General features: G+C 41.1%; 1 protein-coding gene across 3 annotated transcripts in view; it reads right to left on the reverse strand.

The window, feature by feature from the left end:
• ide (insulin-degrading enzyme) overlaps window positions 1-24,884 on the reverse strand; it is a 173,055-nt gene that overhangs the window by 55,316 nt on the left and 92,855 nt on the right. For all 3 annotated transcript variants that reach the window (XM_070876812.1, XM_070876811.1, XM_070876810.1), the window contains exons 15-18: window positions 21,273-21,417; window positions 11,611-11,721; window positions 4,917-5,037; window positions 1,826-1,917 (exon numbers count right to left, since the gene is read on the reverse strand). In XM_070876812.1, coding sequence (XP_070732913.1) covers window positions 1,826-1,917; window positions 4,917-5,037; window positions 11,611-11,721; window positions 21,273-21,417 — 469 coding nt within the window. The remainder of the gene's footprint in view (window positions 1-1,825; window positions 1,918-4,916; window positions 5,038-11,610; window positions 11,722-21,272; window positions 21,418-24,884) is intronic.

The following is a 24,884-nucleotide window of genomic DNA, read 5'->3' on the forward strand; positions in this document are numbered from 1 at the left end:
ACAGGATACTATATAATTTCTGTATGCCTTTGTTCAAAGTTCAAAATAATGAATCATCAATTTTATTGCTTAAATTAGGTTGCTTCCTCATTTTTATACATAATATTCTACAAGAGGCTCAAGTTCAATAAGTTCAACAGGTAAGAGACAACTTACATCAGTTCAGAAAGAACAGCACACAATTAAATCAAATGGCTGATCACCGACACAGGCATAATGATCATTCTTTGAATGAACATCTCCTGATGAGTCTGGAGCTAGCACCCCAAATGCACGAAGCTTGCCAATTTCCATTTGTAAATCTATGGAATTCTCTGCCCCAGAGACCTTGGATGCTGGGTCATTGAATATATTTAAGGCGGAGTTAGATGTATTTTTGAGTGATAAGGGAGTAAAGGATTATGGGGAGCAGGCAGGGAAGTGCAGCCGAGTCCATGATCAGATCAGCCATGATCTTATCGAATGGCGGAGCAGGCTCGAGGGGCCAAATGGCCTACTCCTGCTCCTATTTCTTATGTTCTTAAAATATTTACAAGAACGATTCCAAGATGAGGGACTTCAGTTACGTGGATAGACTAGAGAAGCTGGGGTTGGAGGAGATTTGGTAGAGGTGTTCAAAATCATGAGGGGTCTAGACAGAATAGATGGAGAGAAACTGTTCCCATTGGCGGAAGGGTCGAGAATCAGACACAGATTTAAGGTGATTGGCAGATGAATCAAAGGCGACATGAGGAAAACCTTTTTGTAACGCAGCGAGTGGTTAGGATCTGAAATGAGCTGCCAGAAAGGGTAGTGGAAGCAGATTCAATCGGCTTTCAAAAAGGAGTTGGATGAGTATCTAAAGGAAAATAATTTGCAGGGCTACGGGGAAGGGGCGGGGGAGTGGGACTAGCTGAAGTGCTCTTGCAGACAACCAGCATGGGCTCGATGGGCCAAATGGCCTCCGTCTGTGTTGTAACCATTCTATGATTCTACTGCAGACATTTTACAATCTTAATATATGATTGTTAAGGAGTTTAGGGAAGGGGAGAAGAGAACTTGCAAGTCAGTTGTCACTTTGTTTTCATTGTACTTTAGAAAAGATACAGTTACAAATTTCAATGTCAGATTTGTTTTAAACTATTAGCAATACTTTGTGTATAGTTGATCTCCTCTGGCATTGTGCATAGGGAATCAAGAGGAATTGTAGTTCCCAGGTGAGGGATCGGAGGGAAGAGAAGCATTGAGCCATGGCATTAAAGTAAATTGAATGAGCGATATTAAAAATTGCATCTTATTTTCAAGCACGTTTTTGAGGTTTTATTATAAGCTGCATTTAATTTACTTTTGATGAACTTTATAGTTGAGTTTGTGCAGGTTTCTCTGTAACACAAGGCAAGAGAGAATACATTGAAAAGCATTTTTAATGAAGCAAAAGTGCTGCATGCTGTTGCAATGTAAATGCTACTGAATCATTTATGTTTTTGTCATACTGAGTGAACAGATGATCTTTGAATGAATTATTCAATGTATTTTAGATAAAAGTTATGTTCCTAAAAATTAAGGGTTCTTGCCATGAAGCAGCACACAATATTGCAATGAAAAAAAAAACCCAGAATTTCATCTTTGTGTATTAAGTTTTGTTTTTGTGAAGGGGGTACACCAATTAAGGAGCAGAAGATGGCACTTTTCCTCTCGCTGTTAAACATTTCAACAAACTTGATCTCTAATGTCAGATTGCAAATCTATTAAATTACAGATGAATAGGAGATTTTAGTAACAGTTTTCCTCATAAAACTATTGGCAACATCCTCGAACAAAACACGCGAGAAGGTAACTAACCAACCTGTCTCGTTATATTGCCATGGAGAAGGGCTTCAATGTGCAGCCGAGACAACAGTTGAGGTATAAAGGCCTTGAGGCGAAGGAGAGTGACATCTGAAACAGATTTTTAGACAGCTAAATCAATCATACTTTAAAAAAAATATATACTACATTGCTGCAGAGAACCAATATAGAATGCCATAATGCTTTATGTACTCTATAAAGAAAATGAGAATGTGTAACTATCATGAACCTAAAGCCAATTTTTCTCCCAGTGCACGATACAAATTTACTTGTCATTCGTCCTACATTCGCTATGCTTTGGATTCATACGACGTCTTACCTAGATTCAAAGCCCATTGTTAGATAGACACAGCACAGAACAGCAAGCCTAAGCAGGGAAGGTGAAAAGAATTTTATGTATTCTCACAGAAATAGAACAATGAAATAATGTTGTAGATGGAGCATCAGAATTTACACGTGCAAACAAAAATTGAACTGGAGGGAAGGAAAAAGTGCTTTTAGTGGTCCTTCAATCAATAACGAGGATTGTTTAAATTACTGAGCAAACAAGTGTGGGTTTACTCTTTAATCTTGACACATTGCTAGGCAGATACCTAAATCACAAATTGAAATACACTCAAGTTTGAACATCTGAAACAGTAACAGAAAAATACAACAAAGTGAAAAGTTGCCATTTAATTTCTACTAGCAGCAAATGTCAGTACTGTGCATGATTAAAAATCACCCAATGTATGTTTAAACGAGCAAGATAAAGTAATACCATTTCAGTGAAAAGAAAATCGGTGCACAATTATTGAATTTAGTGAAATAATATAATATACAAGGTTTTGGTCAAACAAAATCTATGGATTGATGAGATAAGCAAGTTAAAATTTTACCCATGTTATTTATCTTTTGGTTCTACTTGCAATATTTCATTGTATATACAGCAAATAAAAAAATGGCCTGTAACTATAAAATAGCAGGTTGTGTTACAGTTATAGTGTTAGTGGGGCATATCCTTAATAGATTTTGTACTATAGTAAGGTCTTAATCATTATTTGAACTAAGGATTTTGCTGCAATCCCACAAAGTGTGGAGTAGTGGGGTGGTAGGGCAGAGAGATCTTGTAGGGGCCATATAATTTTTTTTAAAAGTTAGGTATGGTGAGGCGATCATCCCTTACTGCACCACGTACACGGCTTCATTCTTGGCCAAATGTTTTTATTTGTGTTGTTACTGTCGAAACCCTGAGCCACAAACTATCTACAGTAAATGTTGAAATAGCATCAAACGCTGCCAGCTTGGAAAATGTCTAGAGAGTCACACCTGACAAATGAAAATGGTCGTGGTTGGCGGAAGTCAATCATTGCAGGCCCATGACATCACTGCAGGAGATCCTTGCAGTATCACTCGGTCAAATCATCCTCAGCTACTTCATCAATAACCTTCCTCTGTCATAAGGTAAGGATGCTTGCTGCACTGGAGTCAGAGCAGAATCTCCTAATTTTCTTTTTTATTTAAAGGCAGCTCCAAATCAGCATTAATTCCAAACAGGCACTGTAGAGCTGCTGCATTATTCAGGGACTTCACCATTTTGGGACGGGTGTATAATTTAAATGAAAATCAGGGGCTTATCGAGTCTAGTGTAAAGCCTGTGCACCGACTCCCAAGTCCATTTGTGCGTGCTGCCTGCAATGGGGCCCATTGAGCACCTTAAGCACTCTAAACGCCTGTTCTCGATTTCCAGGGCACAGACACACGCCGTGCTCAATTGCACTGTGCAGCCACCATCATAGTATTGGCCCCATTGTGTGACCTTATTTTCTGTTCATCAGAGAATCCAAGTGCTCTGAGTGTTGCCAGGTTGCACACAATGCCACCTTAGCAACAAGATAATACGCCATAGAATTTTTGGTATAATCATCATCATCATAGGCAGTCCCTCGGAATCAAAGGCTTGCTTCCACTCCTGAAGTGAGTTCTTTGGTGGCTGAATAGTTGTTGAGGGGAAGGGTGGGTGGGACTGGTTTGCCACACGGTATAATACTGCTGTCCGAAAGTAGCAGATTGTCAGAGTTATTCTGAAGAATGCTAAATTTCAACTGGAACACTCATTTGTTTGTGTAGAGATTTAGACATTCAAGTAATAATCTAATTTTAGTTTTCTTGTGTTCGAAAGGGTTTATAAATATATTGTTATGGTATCAATAACCTCTCACAAGGCAGTCCATATTATGTAGTAATAAGAATTATAGGCAATGGGTTCAAATGCTGAAAATGAAGACATCATTATTTAATTTTTTAAACATTCAAATAAAAACATTGTTCACTCTCACTAACTGTATCTGTATTGGTATGCTTTCACCCCAATTAATTGTGTTCTTGTCTTCTTCAGTAAAATTTGAATGGTGTAGAGTTATGCAACAGTGTTAAACCTGGTTAACTAACACATACAAGTCCAAAAAATAGCTCCATGAAAGTTTGTTAACATACGTGAATTATCACACTGGTCTGAATTCAACAACCATTGTTTAGTACTGTTTTCAGTGCCCCTCTACCAGCTTGCCACTGGTCCAATAAACAATTGAGAGAACTGGGTAGCATAGTTGATTAGAGAGTGGCCTTTCACCTCTGGAACCTGGGTTCAAATCACTCCAGATTGATGGGATGGAAATTCCCTTTATCAGCTAGCTGTACAGGTAGCCCAGCAAGCAAACAGTTCCTAATTTGGCAATCTCATTCATGGGCCACAGGATGGCTGACTTGGGAAATTGAAAAATGTTACACTGGTGCAACCGGGAGTGCTTTTCTGAGATTGGTGTTGAGGTATGTTGTTGGGACAAAGTAGAGCTTTACTCTGCATGTGGCACTGCTACACCTGCAGTGGTTGATGCTGATACTGAGTACCTAAAATGGATGCAGTTACATTCCCCAGGACTAACATCCCTCACCTTGATGAGCACACAAAGTAAGTGAGAAGTGGCTATCCATTTATTACATAATAATCTTCAGGTTTTGAAAGTGAAGTGCATTCAAACAGATAAATTTTAGCAAACCGTTCGATTTCTGCCAATTTTTGTATGGTATTTACAATGCCAAGCTCCTACCTTCCAGTGCTTCCTTAAGTTCATCTTTAGTCCATGCCACCTCAGTCATTAGCAGTCTGAGATAATACATGGCATGCTGATGAGGCTGCTCCGCTCTAAAATTATTCAGAGATCGCATGTACTAAAATAAAAAGGAACAAAAATTAATTACAGAACTTCTATGATTCTACCCCGCTGCCCGCCCCGCACTCCCCCTCACCCCGGAATGTTGAGCGTCTCCGACATGAGAATTAATTAAGTTTTAACTTGACCCCCATATTTGAACAAACGTCCTACTTGGCAGTGAAACGCTGCAGTATCAAAATTAAATCGAAAACTAAATTTCAAACAAGCAGTATGTTGCATAAATAGGCTACAGGACATCACAATCAAATGCAACACTTCAACATCCTCAACTGGAATATTAAAATATCAGCTTTTTAACAATCACTCTTAAACAAGTAACAAGATCCTTCAGGCAAGTTACAATGTCAAATTTAATCTGGATCAGTGTTAAAACAAATTCAATTTGATCTACATACATTGTACTTTTACTCCATTTAACCAGTGCACAGATATTATATCAAACTACAGTCTGATGAGAGATCACAGAATGGGTGTTTGCCAATTCAAAATCAAATAGCTTTTCTCAGCTTGATTCAAATCCTATTACATTTAATCAGTTAATAATTTGGAACTTGGTAGATGGCAGCTTTTTTTCTCAATGTGTTTTCTAAATAAGTCAAACATTTAAACTGTATTTCAATTTAGAGCAAATTTAAAATCGTAGGGCTAGACTTTCCACTACGGTTGCTATCACCCCAAAATGTGCGCTATTTCCAGCCTTAGTGCTTTTTTATTTTTCAGGATCACTGGAATATCGCCCATTTTAAAAACTGTTCGTTTCGTCTTTTTAATTTGGGCGATAGCCTTAGCGATATGAAATGGGCCGTAGCGATGTATTCAGTCGTGCAAGGCTGGCGTCCATAGCAACGGCCGTTCTGCGTATACATGATTTTTTTTCAGGCAAAGAACTTTTCCCACGGGGGTTGACAGAGAGAACAGGGGACCTGGTCCCCATCAATAATATTATAGAACCTTTCTTTTATTCTAGCCCCTGTTGCTTTATATCAGCTAACTGAGGTGAACTCCATTTCCTTCCTCAATGGATGACAGAACTAGTTCTGCTTCTACTTGTACAGTGGACCATAGGGGGGGGGGAAATCCATGACTAATATTAACCCTGACATTTCAGCAATGTACTTGTATGTAACTGTTCTCATTTTATTCTTCCATCTCTATTCTTAAGCGTGTGATTAGTGTTCAATACTGGTTGAGAAATTACAGCTCCCCCCCTATAAATGCCCTTAATTTGTCCTTAACAAATACAATGAGTGATTAGATGATTGGCAAGAGTCAAAAAGGCCCTTAAAATCACTCACAAATTGATTCTTCTGACAGCCTTTTACTACAGATCCTCCCCATAGTGCCGAGTTACTGCAGCTTTTCTTCAGCAATCATTTGGGCGAAATGCCGAAAGTAGCGCTCGCCGATAATATGGGCCATAACTGGGTGCAAGTTTCCATTATGAGCACTATTCTCGGCCTTGCACGAGAATGATGTCATATTTTTTTTTAAAGTAGGCCGGGCGATGCTGCTCATTCAGCAGTGTCGAAAGTTGGGCCAGCGATAAATGGGCTATAATCGGCTGCGAACGAGTTTCCACTTTTTAGCAAATATGGGCGACAGCCTGCACCTCAGCTCTTATATGGGCGCTAAATGGGCGACGGTGTGCCGAACGTCTAGGGTTAGCAGTTAAAATGTTGGTCCTTCAGGGTATTATAAACAACTCTCTCAATCTCCAAGACATTTTGCAGACCTTAGAAATGGTGGCATAAAAGTACATCTAAATTACAATTTTTACAGCTTTAGTTAGTTATATCTTCAGTAACTAAACAAGTGTGCAAATGTTTCTCACCATTCCAATTTTAATTCTGTCCTATATATAATTGTGTTCTGTAATATGATGCATCCAACTAGAGTAGAAAATATTGCTCATGTTTCAGATTTATATTAGACGCCACAGGTTACCGACACACCATTTGTGGGGGGCTGCTTGTAATGTAGAACTGCTTGCGTTTATGTAGCTGCTTTAACATAGAAAGTATCCTACGGCACTTTGAAGAGGTGGCAGAAAAGTAAATAGATAAAACAAGTAAATTAATAGGCGCCAGGCCATGGAGGGGTGACTAAAAGCCTGGTTGAAGATATAGGTTTTGAGAAGCGGAGAGATGAAAGATTTTAGGAGTTCCAGAGTAGGGCAGAGGCAGATGAAGACTCTGCCATCAATGGTGGTGTGAAGGGAGGGAGAAAATGCACAAAAGGCAAGAGGCAAAGGACAAAAAGCTGTAGATAGTGATGCAAGGCTGATGAAGATTACAGACAATATAGTAGGACAAAATAATAGACCGCCAAAGATCCAGTGTCATTCTGGCGAATCTGCACTGCATCCCTCCAATATATCCTTCCTGAGGTGTGGTGCCCAAAACTGAACGTAGTATTCCAGATGGGGCCTGACCAAGGCTCTATACAACTGAAGTAGAACATTCTCCCCTATGTATTCCAGCCCCTGAGAGATAAAGGCCAACATTTAAAACTGAGATGGGGAGAAATTTCTTCTCTGAGGGTTGTGGATCTTTGAAATTCGCTGCCTCAGAGAGCTGTGGAAGCCAGGACATTGAATAAATTTAAGTCAGAAACAGACAGTTTCTTAAACGATAAGGGAATAAGGGTTATGGAGAGCAGGCAGGGAAGTGGACCCGAGTCCATGATCGGATCAGCCATGATCATATTAAATGGCGGAGCAAGTTCGAGGGGCTGTATGGCCTACTCCTGATCCTATTTGTTATGTTCTTATTCCATTTTTGATTGCTTTTTGTACATATCTGCTAGCTTTTGATGATGTGTTGGATTCCCAAATATCTTTGTTCCTCGACAGTTCCTAGTTTCTCACCATTTAGAAAATGCTCTGTTTAATTTTCTTGGGTCCAAAGTGGAAGACCTCACATTTGCCTACATTGAACTCAATTTGCCATAGTTTTCCCCATTCACTTAATCTGCCTATGTCCCTTTGCAACTTCCTGCTCCCATCTACTTACTGCCTCTCCTAACACTCGATGTCATCTGCAAGCTTGGATATACATCTCTATTTCTTCACCCAAGATATTAATAAATATGGGGAAAAGTTGAGGCCCCACAACAGATCCCTCTGGAACACCATTACAATCAGAATATGTGCCCTTTATTCCCATTCTGTCTCTGACCTCTTAACCAATTTCCAACCCAAGTCAAAAGGCTGCCTCCAATTCCGTGCACTCTCATTTTTGCTAATAATATCTTGTCATTCAGATTCATAGGCAGTCCCTCGGAATCGAGGAAGACTTGCTTCCACTCTGAAGTGAGTTCTTTGGTGGCTGAACAGTCCAATACGAGAGCCACAGACTCTGTCACAGGTGGGACAGATAGTCGTTGAGGGAAGAGGTGGGAGGGACAGGTTTGCCGCACGCTCTTTCCGCTGTCTGCGCTTGATTTCTGCATGCTCTCGGCGTTGAGACTCGAGGTGTTCAGTGCCCCCTCGGATGCACTTCCTCCACTTAGGGCAGTCTTGGGCCAGGGACTCCCAGGTGTTAGTGGGGATGTCGCACTTTATCAGGGAGGCTTTGAGGGTGTCCTTGTAGCGTTTCCGCTGCCCACCTTTGGCTCGTTTGCCGTGAAGGAGCTCAGAGTAGAGCACTTGCTTTGGGAGTCTCATGTCTGGCATGCGGAACTGATCGAGTGTGCTTCAGTGCTTCAATGCTAAGAATGTTAGCCTGAATGAGGACGCTGATGTTGTTGCGCCTGTCCTCCCAGGAGATTTGTAGGATCTTGCGGAGACAACGTTGGTGATATTTCTCCAGCAACTTGAGGTGTCTACTGTACATGGTCCATGTCTCTGAGCTACAGGAGGGCAGGTATTACTACAGCCCTGTAGACCATGAGCTTGGTGGAAGTTTTGAGGGCCTGGTCTTCAAACACTCTTTTCCTCAGGCGGCCGAAGGCTGCACTGGCGCACTGGAGGCGATGTTGGATCTCGTCGTCGATGCCTGCTCTTGTTGATAGGAGGCTCCCGAAATATGGGAAGTGGTCCATGGTGTCCAGGGCGCCGTGGATCTTGATGATTGGGGGGCAGTGCTGTGCGATGAAGACAGGCTGGTGGAGGACCTTTGTCTTACGGATGTTTAGCTAAAGGCCCATGCTTTCATACGCCTTAGTAGAACCTTATTGAATTCCTTCTGGAAATCCATCGAGAACATCCATAGACACTCCCTTATCTACCTTATTAGTGACCTCCTCAAAGACTTTCCAATTAGATTAGTTAGACATGATGTGCCCTTAAAGCTATGCTGGCTCTCTCTGATCAACTCATATCTGTTCAAGTGGTCAGTTGTTATCCCTAATGACAGATTCCTGTAGTTTACCAATAACTGACTTTAAACTGATAGGCCTACAATTACATAGTTTCCCTCTCCCACCCTTCTTAAATAATGGAGTTGCATTAGCAAATTTCCAATCTAACTGCACAATTCCCGGATCAAAGGAGCTTTGAAAGATTATGATTAACGCTTCTGCAAGTTCTTCACCTACTTCTTTTATTACCCTGGGGTGGAAACGGAGTAGATAAATCTCCAGGACTCAAAGTTTCAAGAGGAATGGTAGCATAGTGGTATGTTACTGGACTAGTAATCCAAAGGCCTGGACTAATAATCCAGAAATGCAAGTTCAAATCCCACCACGGCAGCTGAGGGGAATTTAAATTCAGTTAATTAAATATTGGAATTCAAAAGTAAGTAATGGTGACCGTGAAACTAGCGGAATGTCGGAAAAACCCATCTGGTTCATTTAATGCCCTTTAGGGAAGGAAATCTGCCATCCTTACCTGATCTGGCCTATATGCGACTCTAGATCCACAGCAATGTGGTTGACTTGTAACTGCTCTCTGAAACAATCTAGTAAGCCACTCAACTGTACAAGGTGGCTCAACACCACCTTCTCATGGGCAATACGTGCCAGCCTTGCCAGTGACACCCACATCCCGTGAATGAATTTTTTAAAAAGTCTATTTTCTCCATTATTGTTTGATTATACTTGTATTGAATCCAATAAGTTCCTCCCTTTATTATTATTATTTCTAGTTTCCCTTCTATCATTAGTACTTTCTCCTCTTCCTCTACTGTAAAAATGGATACAAAATATATGTTTACTAAATATAGCATTACCCTGTCGTCTATTGCAGTATCACCTGTGTCTTGACTTAAATGGGCACACATCTCCCATAGCCATTCTCTTACTCTAAATATAATTTATAAAAACTTTTACTATTAACCTTGCAATGAAAGAAAGGAAAGGCTGAGAACCAAAATAAATAATTTGGTTGAAATAAGTAATTCAGTATCCTAAATATTGATGTGCAACATGTCAAAAGCAACATGTCAAAAGCTGTAAAGTTCTGTATTGACTGAATACCATTACTGCTTTAAAAGTTGCTGCATAGTTTTGAATGACTGAGGTTTCTCACCTTTAATCAGAAAAGAAAATGCAAACTGCAGGATTTGGAGTGGGAAGAGGCAACATAATGAGATGGAGATACTGAAGGAAATATCGATAGATACTGCTGCTTTTGTGCATTAGATGGCAAACACGATGTCAACAGAAATATCTGTACAAAAGCAAAATAATGCAGATACTGACACAAAAAGAAAATGCTGGAAATGCTCAGCAGGTCAGACAGCATCTGTGGACAGAGAAACAGAGTTAACGTTTCAGTCGATGACCTTCCATCAGGTCAATAACCTGAAACATTAACTCTGTTTCTCTCTCCACAGATGCTGCCTGACCTGCTAAGTATTTCCAACAATTTCCATTTTTATTTCAGAAATATCCGTAACCAGGACTAATCTAACCTAGATGGTAGCCAGAGGATACAAGACAGGAACTGTACTAATAGACCAACAGGAGAATTCCAAAGATCCGAGTTCAGTAAGAGATGGCCAGTTCTGCATTGAACTTTTTCATATTCTAACCATAGTTCAGGAACAGAGGAGCAGAACAGATCCAATTTGGGTGGATTTTTTTTTAAAGCTGTGCTTATATCCAATTATTTTTGAGTCTTTTTTTTTTCTACAGTTTATATTGTCAAAGATGGAATTCTCAAAAACCAGTGCTTTTTCATTCTTCAACTAACTTCTTTTTTGTGCTTTCAGAAATATCCCCAAGAATTATAATCCACATTTCTTATAAAATAACTATGATGATGGAGATCTTCAAACTGACCATCCCACTGATTCAGTTTCTGTACACGTTTCTTTTGAGCTGAATTGTGAGCTGGGATGAATTGTCATTGCACAGATTCTCTATTACTCTTTCAAATTACCCTATGAGAATGTAAAGTACCTAGAAATTGCAATTAGCGTTGCTGGTCAAGCAAATCTTTCAAGTGAGTGCTCCCCCTTGGCTGTTCAATGTCATTTGAAATATAGGCAGATACACAACTCCTTACGTTTTCCCCTTTTGACCTAAAGTGGACACCAAAGTAAACTTATTTTCCTGCTAATATTAAAATGGAGCCTCTGGATTTGTCATGATAATGCCAAAATATTTAATCAATTGCACTACTCACAGCTTCCTTGATTATTTCAAATCGTTTCTCATCAATGTCAAAGGTGGCCATCTTCTCGATTATCTTCTTGAGAATTATGTGCTGCTTGTCATTGTAGCCCTTCACAGACAGCTGTTGACAAAGTAAAGTACAGAGGTTTTGCATGCAAGAAATAACATGCAGGAGCTAAAGTACAAAAGGCACTGAAAAAGTATTACCTTAAATTTACTGTATACCCAGCAGATTTTCCTGTTACTTTAAAAACACATTTAAATATATTTTCACTTTTACAATAATTACAGCATATTCAAAAATCATTAAGGTTTATGGCTTGAAATGCATCTGTTACCTTATTAGGTTTTAAAAACTTTTTAAAACCAACAATTTACTTCAGAAGGCAAAATTATATGGCATCATTGTTGTGTTTTCATTGAAAGATATCCCAGAAACTACAACAATCATCATTGTATATGGTGATATGTAACTCAACATGCTAAACTGTGCTAATCTCTATTATACCCCTTTTGCTTTTGCTGATCCCTCCTGAGTCACAAATTCTCCAGCACAGACCTTACTTACAGACAGTAATCAATGTTACAAGAGTCAGCTGAAGATCCAACTTTCTCATCCCCTACAGTACTGCAACAGAGAATGGCAACTCAGACAAGTAGGGAAGCCTTCATTCAACGCTGTACTATTTTTGTTAGGTAGTTCGAGGCTTTGTTGGGGGCAGGCATTGGGAGGGTCAGTGGCCCACTGGAGTTCCGAGTGGAAAGTTACAGCCATGATGCTCACCAGTCGGAAGAGGACAGGTCACCAGTGGGGAAGTAGAGGCCCAATCGTCTGAGGAGGAGGAAAGGCCAGCCGCTGTCGTAGAAGAGAAGGCCCAAACGGCATCGTAGAGGAGAGGCACAGGTGTCGCCGCTGGAGAGGCCTGGTTGCCGCTGGAGGTCCGATCACCTGGTCGCTGCTGGAGAGGCCCTCAAAACTGCCACCAAGCTCATGGTCTACAGGGCTGTAGTAATACCCGCCCTCCTGTATGGCTCAAGAGACATGAACCATATAAAGTAGACACTTTAAGACGCTGGAGAAATGCCACCAACGACGTCTCCGCAAGATCCTACAAATCCCCTGGGAGGACAGACGCACCAACATTAGCGTCCTCGACCAGGCCGACATCCCCATCATTGAAGCACTGACCACACTTTATCAGCTTCGCCTGCCAGACACGAGACTCCCAAAGCAAGTGCTCTACTCGGAACTCCTTCACGGCAAACGAGCCAAAGGTGGGCAGCGGAAACATTGCAAGGACATCCTCAAAGGTTCCCTGATAAAGTGCATCATCCCCACTGACACCTGGGAGTACCTGGCCAAAGACCGCCCTAAGTGGAGGAAGTGCATCGGGAGAATCTCATCGCCGAGAGCATGCAGAAATTAAGCACAGGTAGCAGAAAGAGCTTGCGGCAAACCTGTCCCACCCACCCTTTCCCTCAACGACTATATGTCCCAGGGACTGTGGTTCTCGTATTGGACTGTACAGCCACCTAAGAACTCATTTTAAGAGTGGAAGCAAGTCTTCCTCGATTCCGAGGGATTGCCCATGATGATTTTTGTTACCTGCGGTACCTAAAGGGGAATCCAAGATGATCGAGACAAAATTATGCCAGGACCGTTTGTTTAGGAAAATTGCTAATGTTGATCGGATTGGAAAATAAAATAAAATTAAATATAATTCTATTTAGTATGGTACTAAAATAGGTATAAAAGTGATGTGGCTGAACGTAAACAGAATTCTGTGAAACGTCAAATTGAATACCTTAAAAATTAGAAAATATTTCTGAATTGCTAATCCGTGAATTATCGAGGAAAACTAGAAACTTCATATATTTCAAGACAAAAAAGGCAAGACTGAACTAAAACTATGCAGTATATGGTGCCAGCCTGAAATAATGTTTGAGTGGGCCATTTGGGAATCACCATTAAGACAGGAACTAATGGGCATTGCATGGTCATAGACTTCTCGACTACAAATGATAACATTCCAGAATTAAAATTATTGATGCACTCCTCTGATAGCTTGAATTAAAGTAACCATCTTGGAGGTACCAGTTGTACCTCTCCAGTTCGGCACCCTCGGGACCTGACCGATGCTGGAACAGAGAATTTCCCGAACTACGGGAGGTCTCGCTTACTGGTACCGGTGGACAATACCCGGGCTCCTGTATATGTGAGTGTGTGCCACGGCAGCCTGTGGATGGCTCCTTCTGCACATGCGCACGCACTCACTGACTACAGACGCTCCCAGCCGATCAACCATTGCAGCCGATCAAAACTTTAAAAAATATAAACCCTCCTCTCCTGCAGGCCCAACTAATGCCGAACCACAGATGTTTCCGGATGAAAGAGTCCCAGACTAGAGGTGTACTCCAAGGCTCAATCCTCATCTTGTGCCAAGTTAGCAGATTGCAGGATTCAATAAGGGTACTAAAACTGAACACATCACTCTTGGCTTTGGGGTGGGGAGGCTGCGGATGGGAATAGGGAAGAGGAGGAAAAAATGGCCAGAATTTCAACTACTAATCATTATCTAGCAATCGCTGGCACAAACAGGGCATATCTGAATTATTATATGAAGCTTCAGTTGTGATAAAAACACAAGAACATAATAAATTTGAGCATGAGTAGGCCCCTCGAGCCTGCTCCGCCATTCAATAAGATAATCTCTAATCTTGGCCTTAACACTTTCCTGCTTGTTCCCCATAACCCTTGGCTCCCCTATTGTTCAATAATCTGTCTATCTCAGCCTTGAATATATTCAATTACTGAGCCTCCCCAGCTCTCAGGGGTAGAGAATTCCAAAGATTCATGACCCTCAGTAGAAATTCCTCCTCATCTCCGTCTTAACTGGACAATCCCTTATTCTGAAACTGTGCCCCCTAGTTCTAGATTCCTCCATGAGGGGAAACATCCTCTCAGCACTGACCCAGTCAAGCCCCCTCAGAATCTTAGATGTTTCAAGAAGATCCCCTCTCATTCTTCTAAACTCCAATGAGTACAGGCTCAACCTACCCTCATAAGACAACCCCTTCATCCCAGGAATCAACTCTGAGATCCCTTTGCTCCTCTATCCCACCTAGACTCGCACCTTCCAAATGATAAGTGACCTCCCTATTTTTCCTACCAAAATGTAATACTTCATATTTATCTGTATTGAATTTCATTTGCCAATTATATGCCCATTCTGCAAGCTTATTAATATCCTCCTGTAATTTGTTGCAGTCCTCCTCAGCATTGACTATCCCCCCAATTTGGTGTCATCTGCAAATTTAGAAATTGTGTTTTTGATTCCAAAGTCTAAATCGTTCATATAAATTGTGAACAGTGGTCCCAGCACTGATCCTTGTGGAGCACCAGTACCCACCTTCTGCCACTCTGAATAACTAGCCTTTACCCCTACTCTCTGCTTTCTGTCTTGAAGCCAGCTAGTTATCCATTCTGCTACTCATGCCCCGACTCCGCATTCTTTGACCTTATTCATTAGATTATGTGGTACCTTTTGAAAATCTAGATAAATTACATCTACTGCATTACCCATGTCTACTCTCTTTCTGTTACCTCTTCAGAAAATTCAATGAAGTTGGTCAAGCAAGACTTTTCCTTTTGAAATCCATGCTATTCATTATTCTATTTTTGGTTTCTTCTATTTTCTCCTTTAGGAGGGATTCCATTATTTTTCCTACCACTGATGTTAAGCTGACTGGTCTATAGTTCCCTGGACATGTTCAATGCAGTCTATGCTTCATATTACTAAAGGGAATACAACAGCATGGATAGAAGTCAACTAAAGGACAGAAAGAGTAGTGGCTAATGGATATTTTTAGCACTAGAGAGATGAAAACAGTGGTGCCCATCAGGAGTCAGTGGTCAAACTACTGCTCGTCTCAATAAATATTAATACAAAAAATTGTGACAAGCACTCCCTTTTGTCACACTTACTTCCTATGTGCGAAAATTTGGCCCTCTGGTTAAAACGGCGCACTTGCCTGAGGTGCGCCGACTTTGTACTCCAAAAACAGCACCGAAAATGTAGCTCCGTATTCTCCCCACTCTGTGGACCGTTGTAGGCCTTGGTGTGGCGTGGCAAAAGCAGAGGGGGACGGAAAACAGTGCCGGGATCTCTGCACATGCCCGGTAGAGTGTGCGCCGCCCCTATCTCTGGCCGAAGGGACTCCCGCACCGGCCGGGGTGAGTCCGCTGTGGATCTCTCTCCCGCCCCCTCCCCCGCTGTTCACAGATGCCGCGTTCAGCCTCTCCCTCCCTCCCCTGTTCACAGATGCCGCATTCAGCCTCCTCCCCCCCCCCCCCCCCCCCCCCGCTGTTCACAGATGCCGCGTTCAGCCTCTCCCCCCTCCCTCCCCCGTTCACAGATGCCACGTTGAGTCTAGCCTCCCAGTGTGCATCTTACCGCCTCTATCTCAGGCCGAATGGCCTCCCGCACAGGCCGGCCGCTGCTGAGTTTAGTTGAAGGTAGGATTTACTTCAGTTCTTTATTTGTTAATTTAATTATTTACTTCAGTTCTTTATTTTTTATTGAATTACTTTTTGTGCTGTGTTTAGTGCTCTGTAAGTCTTGGTGCTTTAGGTTCAGGTCTTCTCCGCTTACTTCTATTTTTTATTTGTTAATTAATTGCTTATTACTTTTTGTGCTTTATAAGTTTTGGTGCTTTAGGTGCAGGGTTCCTTCTATTTATTTGTTAATTAATTGCTTATTACTTTTTGTGCTTTGTAAGTCTGGGTACTAGATGCAGGTCTCTCAGCTTCCTTGTATTTTTTATTTGTTATTGAATACTTATTTTTGTGATTTGTTTAGTGCTTTAAATGTACTTACCTGCGCTGATATCTTAACTCTCCGCAAGGGTTTTCTGTGCGGGCCACAAGTGGTCACATACGCTGGCCTAAGTTAGTTTGGAGCAACTATTAGCTGTCCAAACTGGCTTAAATGGCCAAAACGGGCATAGGTGGCTGGTAATGCCCCCTTTTGAAAAAAAAAACTAAACTAAAAAAAAATCCTAACTAGCTCATTTACACTGGTGCAAATTAAATGTACAGAATTGCGATTTTTAAGATACTTGAAAAAAATCAAGTTGCTCCATCCTGAGCAAATTTGGGCCCTATATCACTATTATATCTGTCATACCTTTTCATGCCTGCTTATAAATATAATTACTAGTTGAGCAATACTGACCATAGTCCTCCTACAATAGGTGGTGCTGTTGTACCTCAAACTGTTTCTCCCAGCTATGATCACAACCAGGTCTTAATGCCACCAAGAGTGTTTTGTAACATTTCAAAAATCAAAGGAACTTTAAATTTTTTGGAAAAATGTGGTCTGAACATATGAAATCAGGGACCAATGGCCTATTATATAAATACGTGCAGACGAAATAAATATAATCTGGTTTTCATACAGCAATGACGCCGCTGCCCATTTCTGGCAGGGGCTCTGACTGCTTACATCAATGTCAATGTCCACCCAAAACTTGGAACATGCTGACCAGCAGAAGTTAGCAGGACTTTTTTTGTCGTTTTCGACCCAATACTGCCGCATTTACATCTAAAAATGGGGCAACAGCGAGACAAAAATCGTCCCCATAATTCCATACTTTTGGGGAACGGTCAGAACTTTTCAGATGTGTACTTTGTTTATTTCACAACAAACATAATATCTATAAATAATTATCCTTGAACACATGTCCAATTGGAGCCAATGCAAGATTTGGTTGAAATTTTTTTTTGGGGGGGGGGGGGGGTGGTGCGGTGGGGGGCTGTGGAAAAGAAAAGAGCAGCTTTATTTTAAAATCTGTTCAGTGTAACCAAAATAGAATAAAATATCCCCTCTCCTGGACTAGTTTCGATTGCCTGGATGGGTCGGAGAGAAATTTTCCCAAATTTTTTCTCCCTAAATTGGCCTGGGTTTTTATCTGGTTTTTGCCTCTCCCAGGAGATCACATGGCTCCGGTTGGGGTGGAGTGTAGAATGTTTTACTATAAGGGGTGTCGCAGTTGTGGTGAGGCGGATTGGTTGGGCTGTGTGCTCTTTGCCTTTCCCTCATTGTTCATAGTTCATATGTAACCTTTAGGGCTGCTGACCAAGGATTGTGTGGCTCTTTGTCGTCCAACGCGGACACAATGGGCTGGAATGGCCCCCTTCTGCGCTGTAAATTTCTATGTTTCTTCTATGTTTCTATTCCACACAGAAGGTAACAATTAGATTTCCAAGCAACGCCATCAGAAAATATGCTTAAAGACAATCTTCTTAATGTTTGTTAGCAGCTTAGTAATTCTAACAGTCACTTAACAAGGAAACAAAGTTTAGTGCATGATCAATTTGAATAATACACAGTGAACACACACAATGCACACACACAATGCATGGCCATGAGCTGAGGGAGATAAACCATGTACCTTACAGTAATGTAAACTGTAGCAGAGGATTGGAGGGTAGCTAATGTAATGTTCAAGAAGGGCGAGAAGTATAAACTAGGTAATTATAGACCAGTTAGTTTAATATCACCAGTGGGCACAGATTAAATTGAGCATTTGGAGACATGGGATAATCAAGGACAGCCAGCATGGATTTTCTAAAGTCATATTTGACAATTATTTTTTTAAGTAGTAAGTGATTGGAAAGATAAAGGAAGTGCATAACATAAAAATGCAGCATGGATAGAGAGGAAATAGAGGGTTAGGGTTTATGGGTATTGTAAGGATTGGGCGTGGTGTAACTCAAGTATCAGTGCTGCATCCTCTATTGTTCTCAATATATACTGATGACAATAACGGAAGTAGGAAGTGTGGCAAACAGCAATGAGGACTGTAAACGATGGTAATTTTACATGGTAAAGCATTTTGGTTGGGAAAACAAGAATAAGAGTATAAATTTAATGGAAGATATTGCAGGGAGTAGAGAAGCAAAAACACCTAAAGATACTCTTAGAATATCTTAAAATTGTTTAAATTGGTCAAAGTATCCCAGTAAGCTCTCTCGCGAATGTGTGAGCAAAGACAGTTTGGAAACTAAACAAAAATGATAAACACGCCGAGCAAGAGATGGCCCATACTGAGATAAGGGCACCATTTCTGAGACAAAGATAGTGCAAGGCAGTCTAAATTAAACAAAGCTTGTATAAGAGAGATGAAGGCCTAAAGATTTGAAGCGGGTAAACACCTAAATATGTGGCCTCAGCAAACTTGTGCCTACGTTGTTGTGCATAGACACACAGCCCAAGGTAGCTGAATAGTATAAGAATGGGACATTTTTCTTTTAAAGATCAGAGCGTTCTTGGGGTGGTCAGGAGCCATGCAGATTGGCTTGGCGGGCTGGAGCTGGTCACTCCAGGCCTGGGAACCGGGTTGTATTGTTTCCTTGGGGGTTGGAGTGCGCTCAGGAGTAAATTGGAAGCCCACAGCCACACAGGTAACCTAGGGTCCTGAGTGTGATCACTCTGGGCCTGGGAACCCAGTTGTATTATTTGCATGTCATCTTGTCATTTAATGTACTACTGTAGAACAGTTATAAAACCCAAGACAAATAAAGCTTATTTAAAAACTACTCTGGTTAGAATCTGAGCGGAGTTATTGTCACAGGATTAATAACCCTTTGCTGCAACAGTTACCACAGGGAAATCCATTAACAGATACAAATACACAATTCCTTGAAAGTGCAAGTGCGGTACATAAAGCAACAAAAAAACCCAATGGCATTTTAGGTTATAAAAACAATGGCTGAGTCTACAAGACCAAAGAGAAAATGATAAATTTGCACGAACAATGGTTAAGCCACTGTTAGTTAGTAGCATTGTGTGCATCCCATTATAGAAATGTCATTAAAGCTATGGATAGCGTAGAGTTTAGATTCACTAGAATATTACCAGTTATAATGAAAGACTTGAGATACTGGGACTATTTCCATTGGAACAAAAAAGCTAAAAGGAGATTCAAGAGGTTTTTTATTTAAATTATGAAGGGTTTTGATAGTTTTTCCATAATAACCCTATCTCCTGAGGTTTAGGAGTCAATGACGAATGATCATTTAAAATTGTCAGAATAAAGACAGATCTTAGAAGATATTTCTTTATGGAAAGGGTTATTGGTGCATGGAATGCTTTGTTGCAGGGAGTAATCAAAGCAGAGATCATTGTGACTTTTAAGGTAAGAGCAGAAAAACATTTTAAGCAGACACAAATACAGGTCTATGGGAAGAGAGAAGAGCAGCTGTCTCAGTTTTGGATTACAATAGCAAAAATGCTGGCACAAATTCAATTGGCTGAAAAGTTCTCTTCTATGCTATAATCTTCTACTATTCACTGTTGTAGTGTAGATACTATTACAGGTTGAGCGTCCAAAATCCGGAAACCTCGGGACCGAGGCCGTTCCGGATATTTCCGGATTTTGGAACGTCTTTGCCTGGGCCGAGGTAGTTGGGGTCGGGCAGCCAAGATAAGGGGGCGAGGTCGGCCCACCGAGGTAAGGGGGAGAAGGGGTGGAGCCGGGGTCAGGGCGAAGTCGGGCCGGGGCGAGCCAAGTTGTGGGGCCGCCGAGGGCCGAGGCGGGCAAAGTCGCGGGGCCGCCGAGGCAGCCGAGGGCCGGGCCGCCGAGACGAGGTCAGTCCGGAGTGAGTTCCGGCCACCGAGGGCCAGGGCAAGATCGGGCCGCCGAGTGTCGGGGTGAGGTCGGGCTGGGGTGAGGTCGGGCCATCGAGGCGGGGGGAGTCCGGATTTCGGAACATTTTCCGGTTTCCGGACAACCTTGCCACGGATCGGCCTGGTGTCCGGAATCTGGAACATTATGAATTTTAGAACTCCGGATTTTGGACGCTCAACCTGTAATACTACAAATAAAAATTGACAAATTAAAAATATATATTTAAATGTTGCTATGAGGGTTTTGAGATAGACACCAACATACTGGAATATCAAAAAATGGTGAAAAGCAATAGGCAAGAATAACCAGTTTGATTGAAAAAAAAAACAATTTGTATCCTCTCACTTGTGGCATAAAGTGGTGAATGATTACACGAAATAAATCTGTTTTTTTTTTGAATAGTTGTAGGTAAACTGAAAATCCAAATGCATCTTTCAGGCTTATTAGTTCATTTCAAACATGCAATATAAAACTCATGTAAGAACTGCAAGCAACTTGCGCATCCTTAAACACTTCAATCTCAAGCTGGATCCCCTTCCTGCTCTACTTACAAGAATCGAGTTCATTGCTGGAACTAGTGCATACACCAAGCCTGTGAGGCGAGCTGCATATGTATACTCTTTTAAATCATCCCTCAATAACCTGATATAGAGGTATGTCATGTTGCAATGAAGAGGGTCGGCATAAATGTAATGGCTAACAAAAAGAAAACAAATTAGATAAAATGTGGCAATAAACCCCCTGGACAGGTTGATATTCAACAATGACATTACAATAGGTTAAGCAAAATGGTTGAAGAGTATGTATATGCAGCCTCATGGCTAAACTAATAATCCTACTTGATGGAAGGAGAAAATAAATATTTTATCATATGTGGGGAGAGGAGGGGGGGGGGGGGAACTAATAAGCACATACAAACAAAAATTGAAAAACTTCAGATAATTCTGGAGCTTTGCTGTTTCCCTGAATTTGGGTACTTACATACATTCCATAGATCGTATTTTGTAGGTCATAGTTCAAGCCAGCTAGCTCTGCTGCATATGCATACTCGTTGAGAGAATCTTTCAGCAGTTCAAGATACAAATAGGCCATATTACAATGTAATGGATCCACATAAGCAAATGGGCTGGAAGAGAATATGCCAGAACATTAAAATTTGCTTCTACAAATTTAATTAATGAAACACAAATCAATAAAATTTACTGTCACTGACAATATATCTATGCGAATGATGAGTACAACAATTGTTTTTTTCCCCCCCCAAATAGCCAAATCCCAGTAAAATCATTTTACAAAGCTTTAACCATATTTCATAAATACATTACCTGAAAACATTTTCAACATAATAAGTCCCTCAAGTGATGGAAACAGCATAACATATCTAAAGAACACACTGATCATTGTAATCCTAGGACATTAAAATCAGAATTGCAATCAATAGGCACCTCACTTTGTACAATACACTTGAAGTAGGAGACAAATGGGTTATGGAATGCCAGTGTTGTGTCGAGGCTTATTTAGAGTATCAGAGTCGATATACTTTACAAAAGAAAAAAAAATCACTTTAAAACCTTGGCTTAAAGGTTGTGTGATAGGCTGTCGAGTATCGCCATGTTGCATATTGTGACATAATTTATTTGCCAGGAAAGACTGGATGTACTAGCCCTACTTATCTTCTTTCCCTCCCTCCTCCCTTCTCAGCCATGAAAATCCATTTAAAATAGCTTGGGCTCAAGTATCAGCTCCCAGTTGGACTTCAACACGAATTCAAATGAACATCTAAGCAGCTATGCTGCTCAGTATGTTCTCCATGAACTTATTAAAAAAAATGCATTGCTTGCTCAGTTTCTTTACTCATATGGTTACAAATATCAAGCAATTAAGCTTTTTCAGATAAATTTCTACATGCATCAGCTATGAACCATACTGTTAAAATAAGCTTATAATTTGTTTCAGGGATTAATAAAACCAATGTTGGTTTTCTGATACATCATGAAGTGTGCACCTACAAGAAGAAAATCACCCTCGGAGACCAGCAGCGGACAGGTGCAATGCTTAGTTAGGAGTTTGTGTAAAAAAAAATCTACACTCCTCCCTGTGAAATGCACAGTTCAATCCATAGATATCTTTTGTAGTCCCACATTCAGACAGTTTAAACCCTTATACAGTGAACCCAAAACACACTGCGCAATGACAACTGCTAATGCACTGAAAAAAAAATAAACTGTGTCATTGTCCAAGTGCAGGCAAGTACAGCCAAGTACTTCAAACTTAATAGAAAATAATGAGTTGCTGTTTTGTAGGAATACACATTACAGGATCTTTCATAAAGTATACAATACATTAGAAACTTAAAAGTCCAACTGATACCACATGCAATACACTGAATGGTTAAATGTGAAATATATTAGTAGGAAAAATATCATGTAATTTTTTTTGAAAAGTGGTTGAATATTAATTTGTTCATAGAGTATTCAGTTATAATTACACAAAATTCTGCTGCAATAATTCAAGTATCCCTTCATCAGTGTTACCAAAAATGTCAATACTAAAATGTACAGACTAAACTCAGTTACTCTAAATGTGAACAGATATTCCATTTGCACAAATAAAATTCCATTTATATTGGGCTGGATTTTCGGCTTTGCCGTTTGAGGCAAAAACGGAGGCGGAGCTGGAAATTTACTGCCCGATTAAAGTTTGCACTTGGAGGAGCAACTTTTGACATTTGGGCCTTGCACAAAGGGAGGTGTACAACTTTCGTGGCTCAAAAACGGGAACCTCGCTAACTTTAATGCGGGGTCGGGAGTGCTCCGAGAGAGGCCTTTGGAGGGAAAAAAACAAAAACAAAAATTCGCTGCAAAAATATTAAAAAAAATAAAAACTTTAACTTAGCTTTTTTTCAGTTTATTCACATCACTGACGCCGAGGATCACGCCTGGATGCCCCATTTTGCACCCGGGAGGGTCAAAACCCAGCAAAAACCGGGTTGCAAACGACCCGAAAATGCAGCCCATATCTTTAAACCTCTATCAATACATTGCTCCTTGTGGTCTTTTCCTGTCACCATTTTTGTACTTTTTAATACAATGGATATGACCTCAGAAGCAATGAAATCAATTTTTTCTCCAATGTGATAGGCTTCTTGCATGACAACAGTGACTACACTTCAAAAGTACTTCATTGGCTGTAAACAGCTTTCGGACATTGAGCTTGTGAAAAACGCAATATAAATGCAAGTCTGTCTTTCTTTTATTTTTGATCATCAACAGGTGTACAGTGTGACTAAGTACCAAACCACTGCAATCAGCCTATTTCAATCACATTTTGAAGTTAACAACTGAATTATACACACAACTTTCAGGAAATAAGGGACAAGTGCCCCCTCCTATTTCTCATCTATATGGTGTTCCTCAGCCACATCATCTGAAGCCATGTCAGGCACCACATGCATGCTGGCTACATTCAGCTCAACCTCACCAGCACCGCTCTCGACCCTACCACTGCCTCTGTGTTGTCAAGACTGCTCATCCAACATCCAGTCGTGGATGAGTTACAATTCCCTCCAATTAAACATTGGGAAGTCCAAAGCCATCGGCTTCGGCACCCGCCACATTCTCTGTTCCTTCGCCACCAATACCAACTGCCACCCCAACACTGCCTCAGGCTGAACTAGACTGTTCATATCTTAGTCATCCCATTTGATCCTCAGCTAAGCTTTCGACCCCATATCCTCTTCATCATAACGACCTCCTACTTCCACCTCTATAACCTTGCCCGGCTAATCCCATCTGAAACCCTCACCCCATGTTTTTGACACTTAAGACTCAAATATTCTTGATAGCCTCCATCATCCATGCTCCATAAACTTCAGCTCATCCAAAATTCGGCTGCCCGTATCTTAACCCACATGAGGGCTTGTTCACCCATCAGCCCTGTGCTCGCTAACCTACTTATAAAATTTATAAAATTCTTGTCCTCATTTTCAAATCCGTCCATGGCCTCGCCCCTCCCTACCTGACCTCTTCCAGCCTTACAAACGTCCAAATGCTTACCAGTGTGTATTAAGTGTACAAAATTAAAGCACATGGTATTGGGGGGTAATGTATTGACGTGGATAGAGAACTGGTTGGCAGACAGGAAGCAGAGAGTAGGAATAAATGGCTCCTTTTGAGAATGGCAGGCAGTGACGAGTGGGGTACCGCAAGGTTCAGTGCTGGGACCACAGCTATTTACAATATATATTAATGATTTAGACGAAGGAATTGAATGTAATATCTCCAAGTTTGCAGATGACACTAAGCTGGGCGGCAGTGTGAGCTGTGAGGAGGATGCTAAGAGGCTGCAGGGTGAATTGGACAGGTTAGGTGAGTGGGCAAATGCATGGCAGATGCAGTGTAATGTAGAGAAATGTGAGGTTATCCACTTCGGTGGCAAAAACAGAAAGGCAGAATATTGTCTGAATGGTGACAGATTAGAAAAAGGGGAGGTGCAACGAGAGCTGGGTGTCATGGTACATCAGTCATCGAAAGTTGGCATGCAGGTACAGCAGGCGGTGAAGGTGGCAAATGGCATGTTGGCCTTCATAGCGAG

This window comes from Pristiophorus japonicus, chromosome 3 (assembly GCF_044704955.1).
Source record: "Pristiophorus japonicus isolate sPriJap1 chromosome 3, sPriJap1.hap1, whole genome shotgun sequence".
NCBI classification, from domain to species: Eukaryota; Metazoa; Chordata; class Chondrichthyes; family Pristiophoridae; genus Pristiophorus; species Pristiophorus japonicus.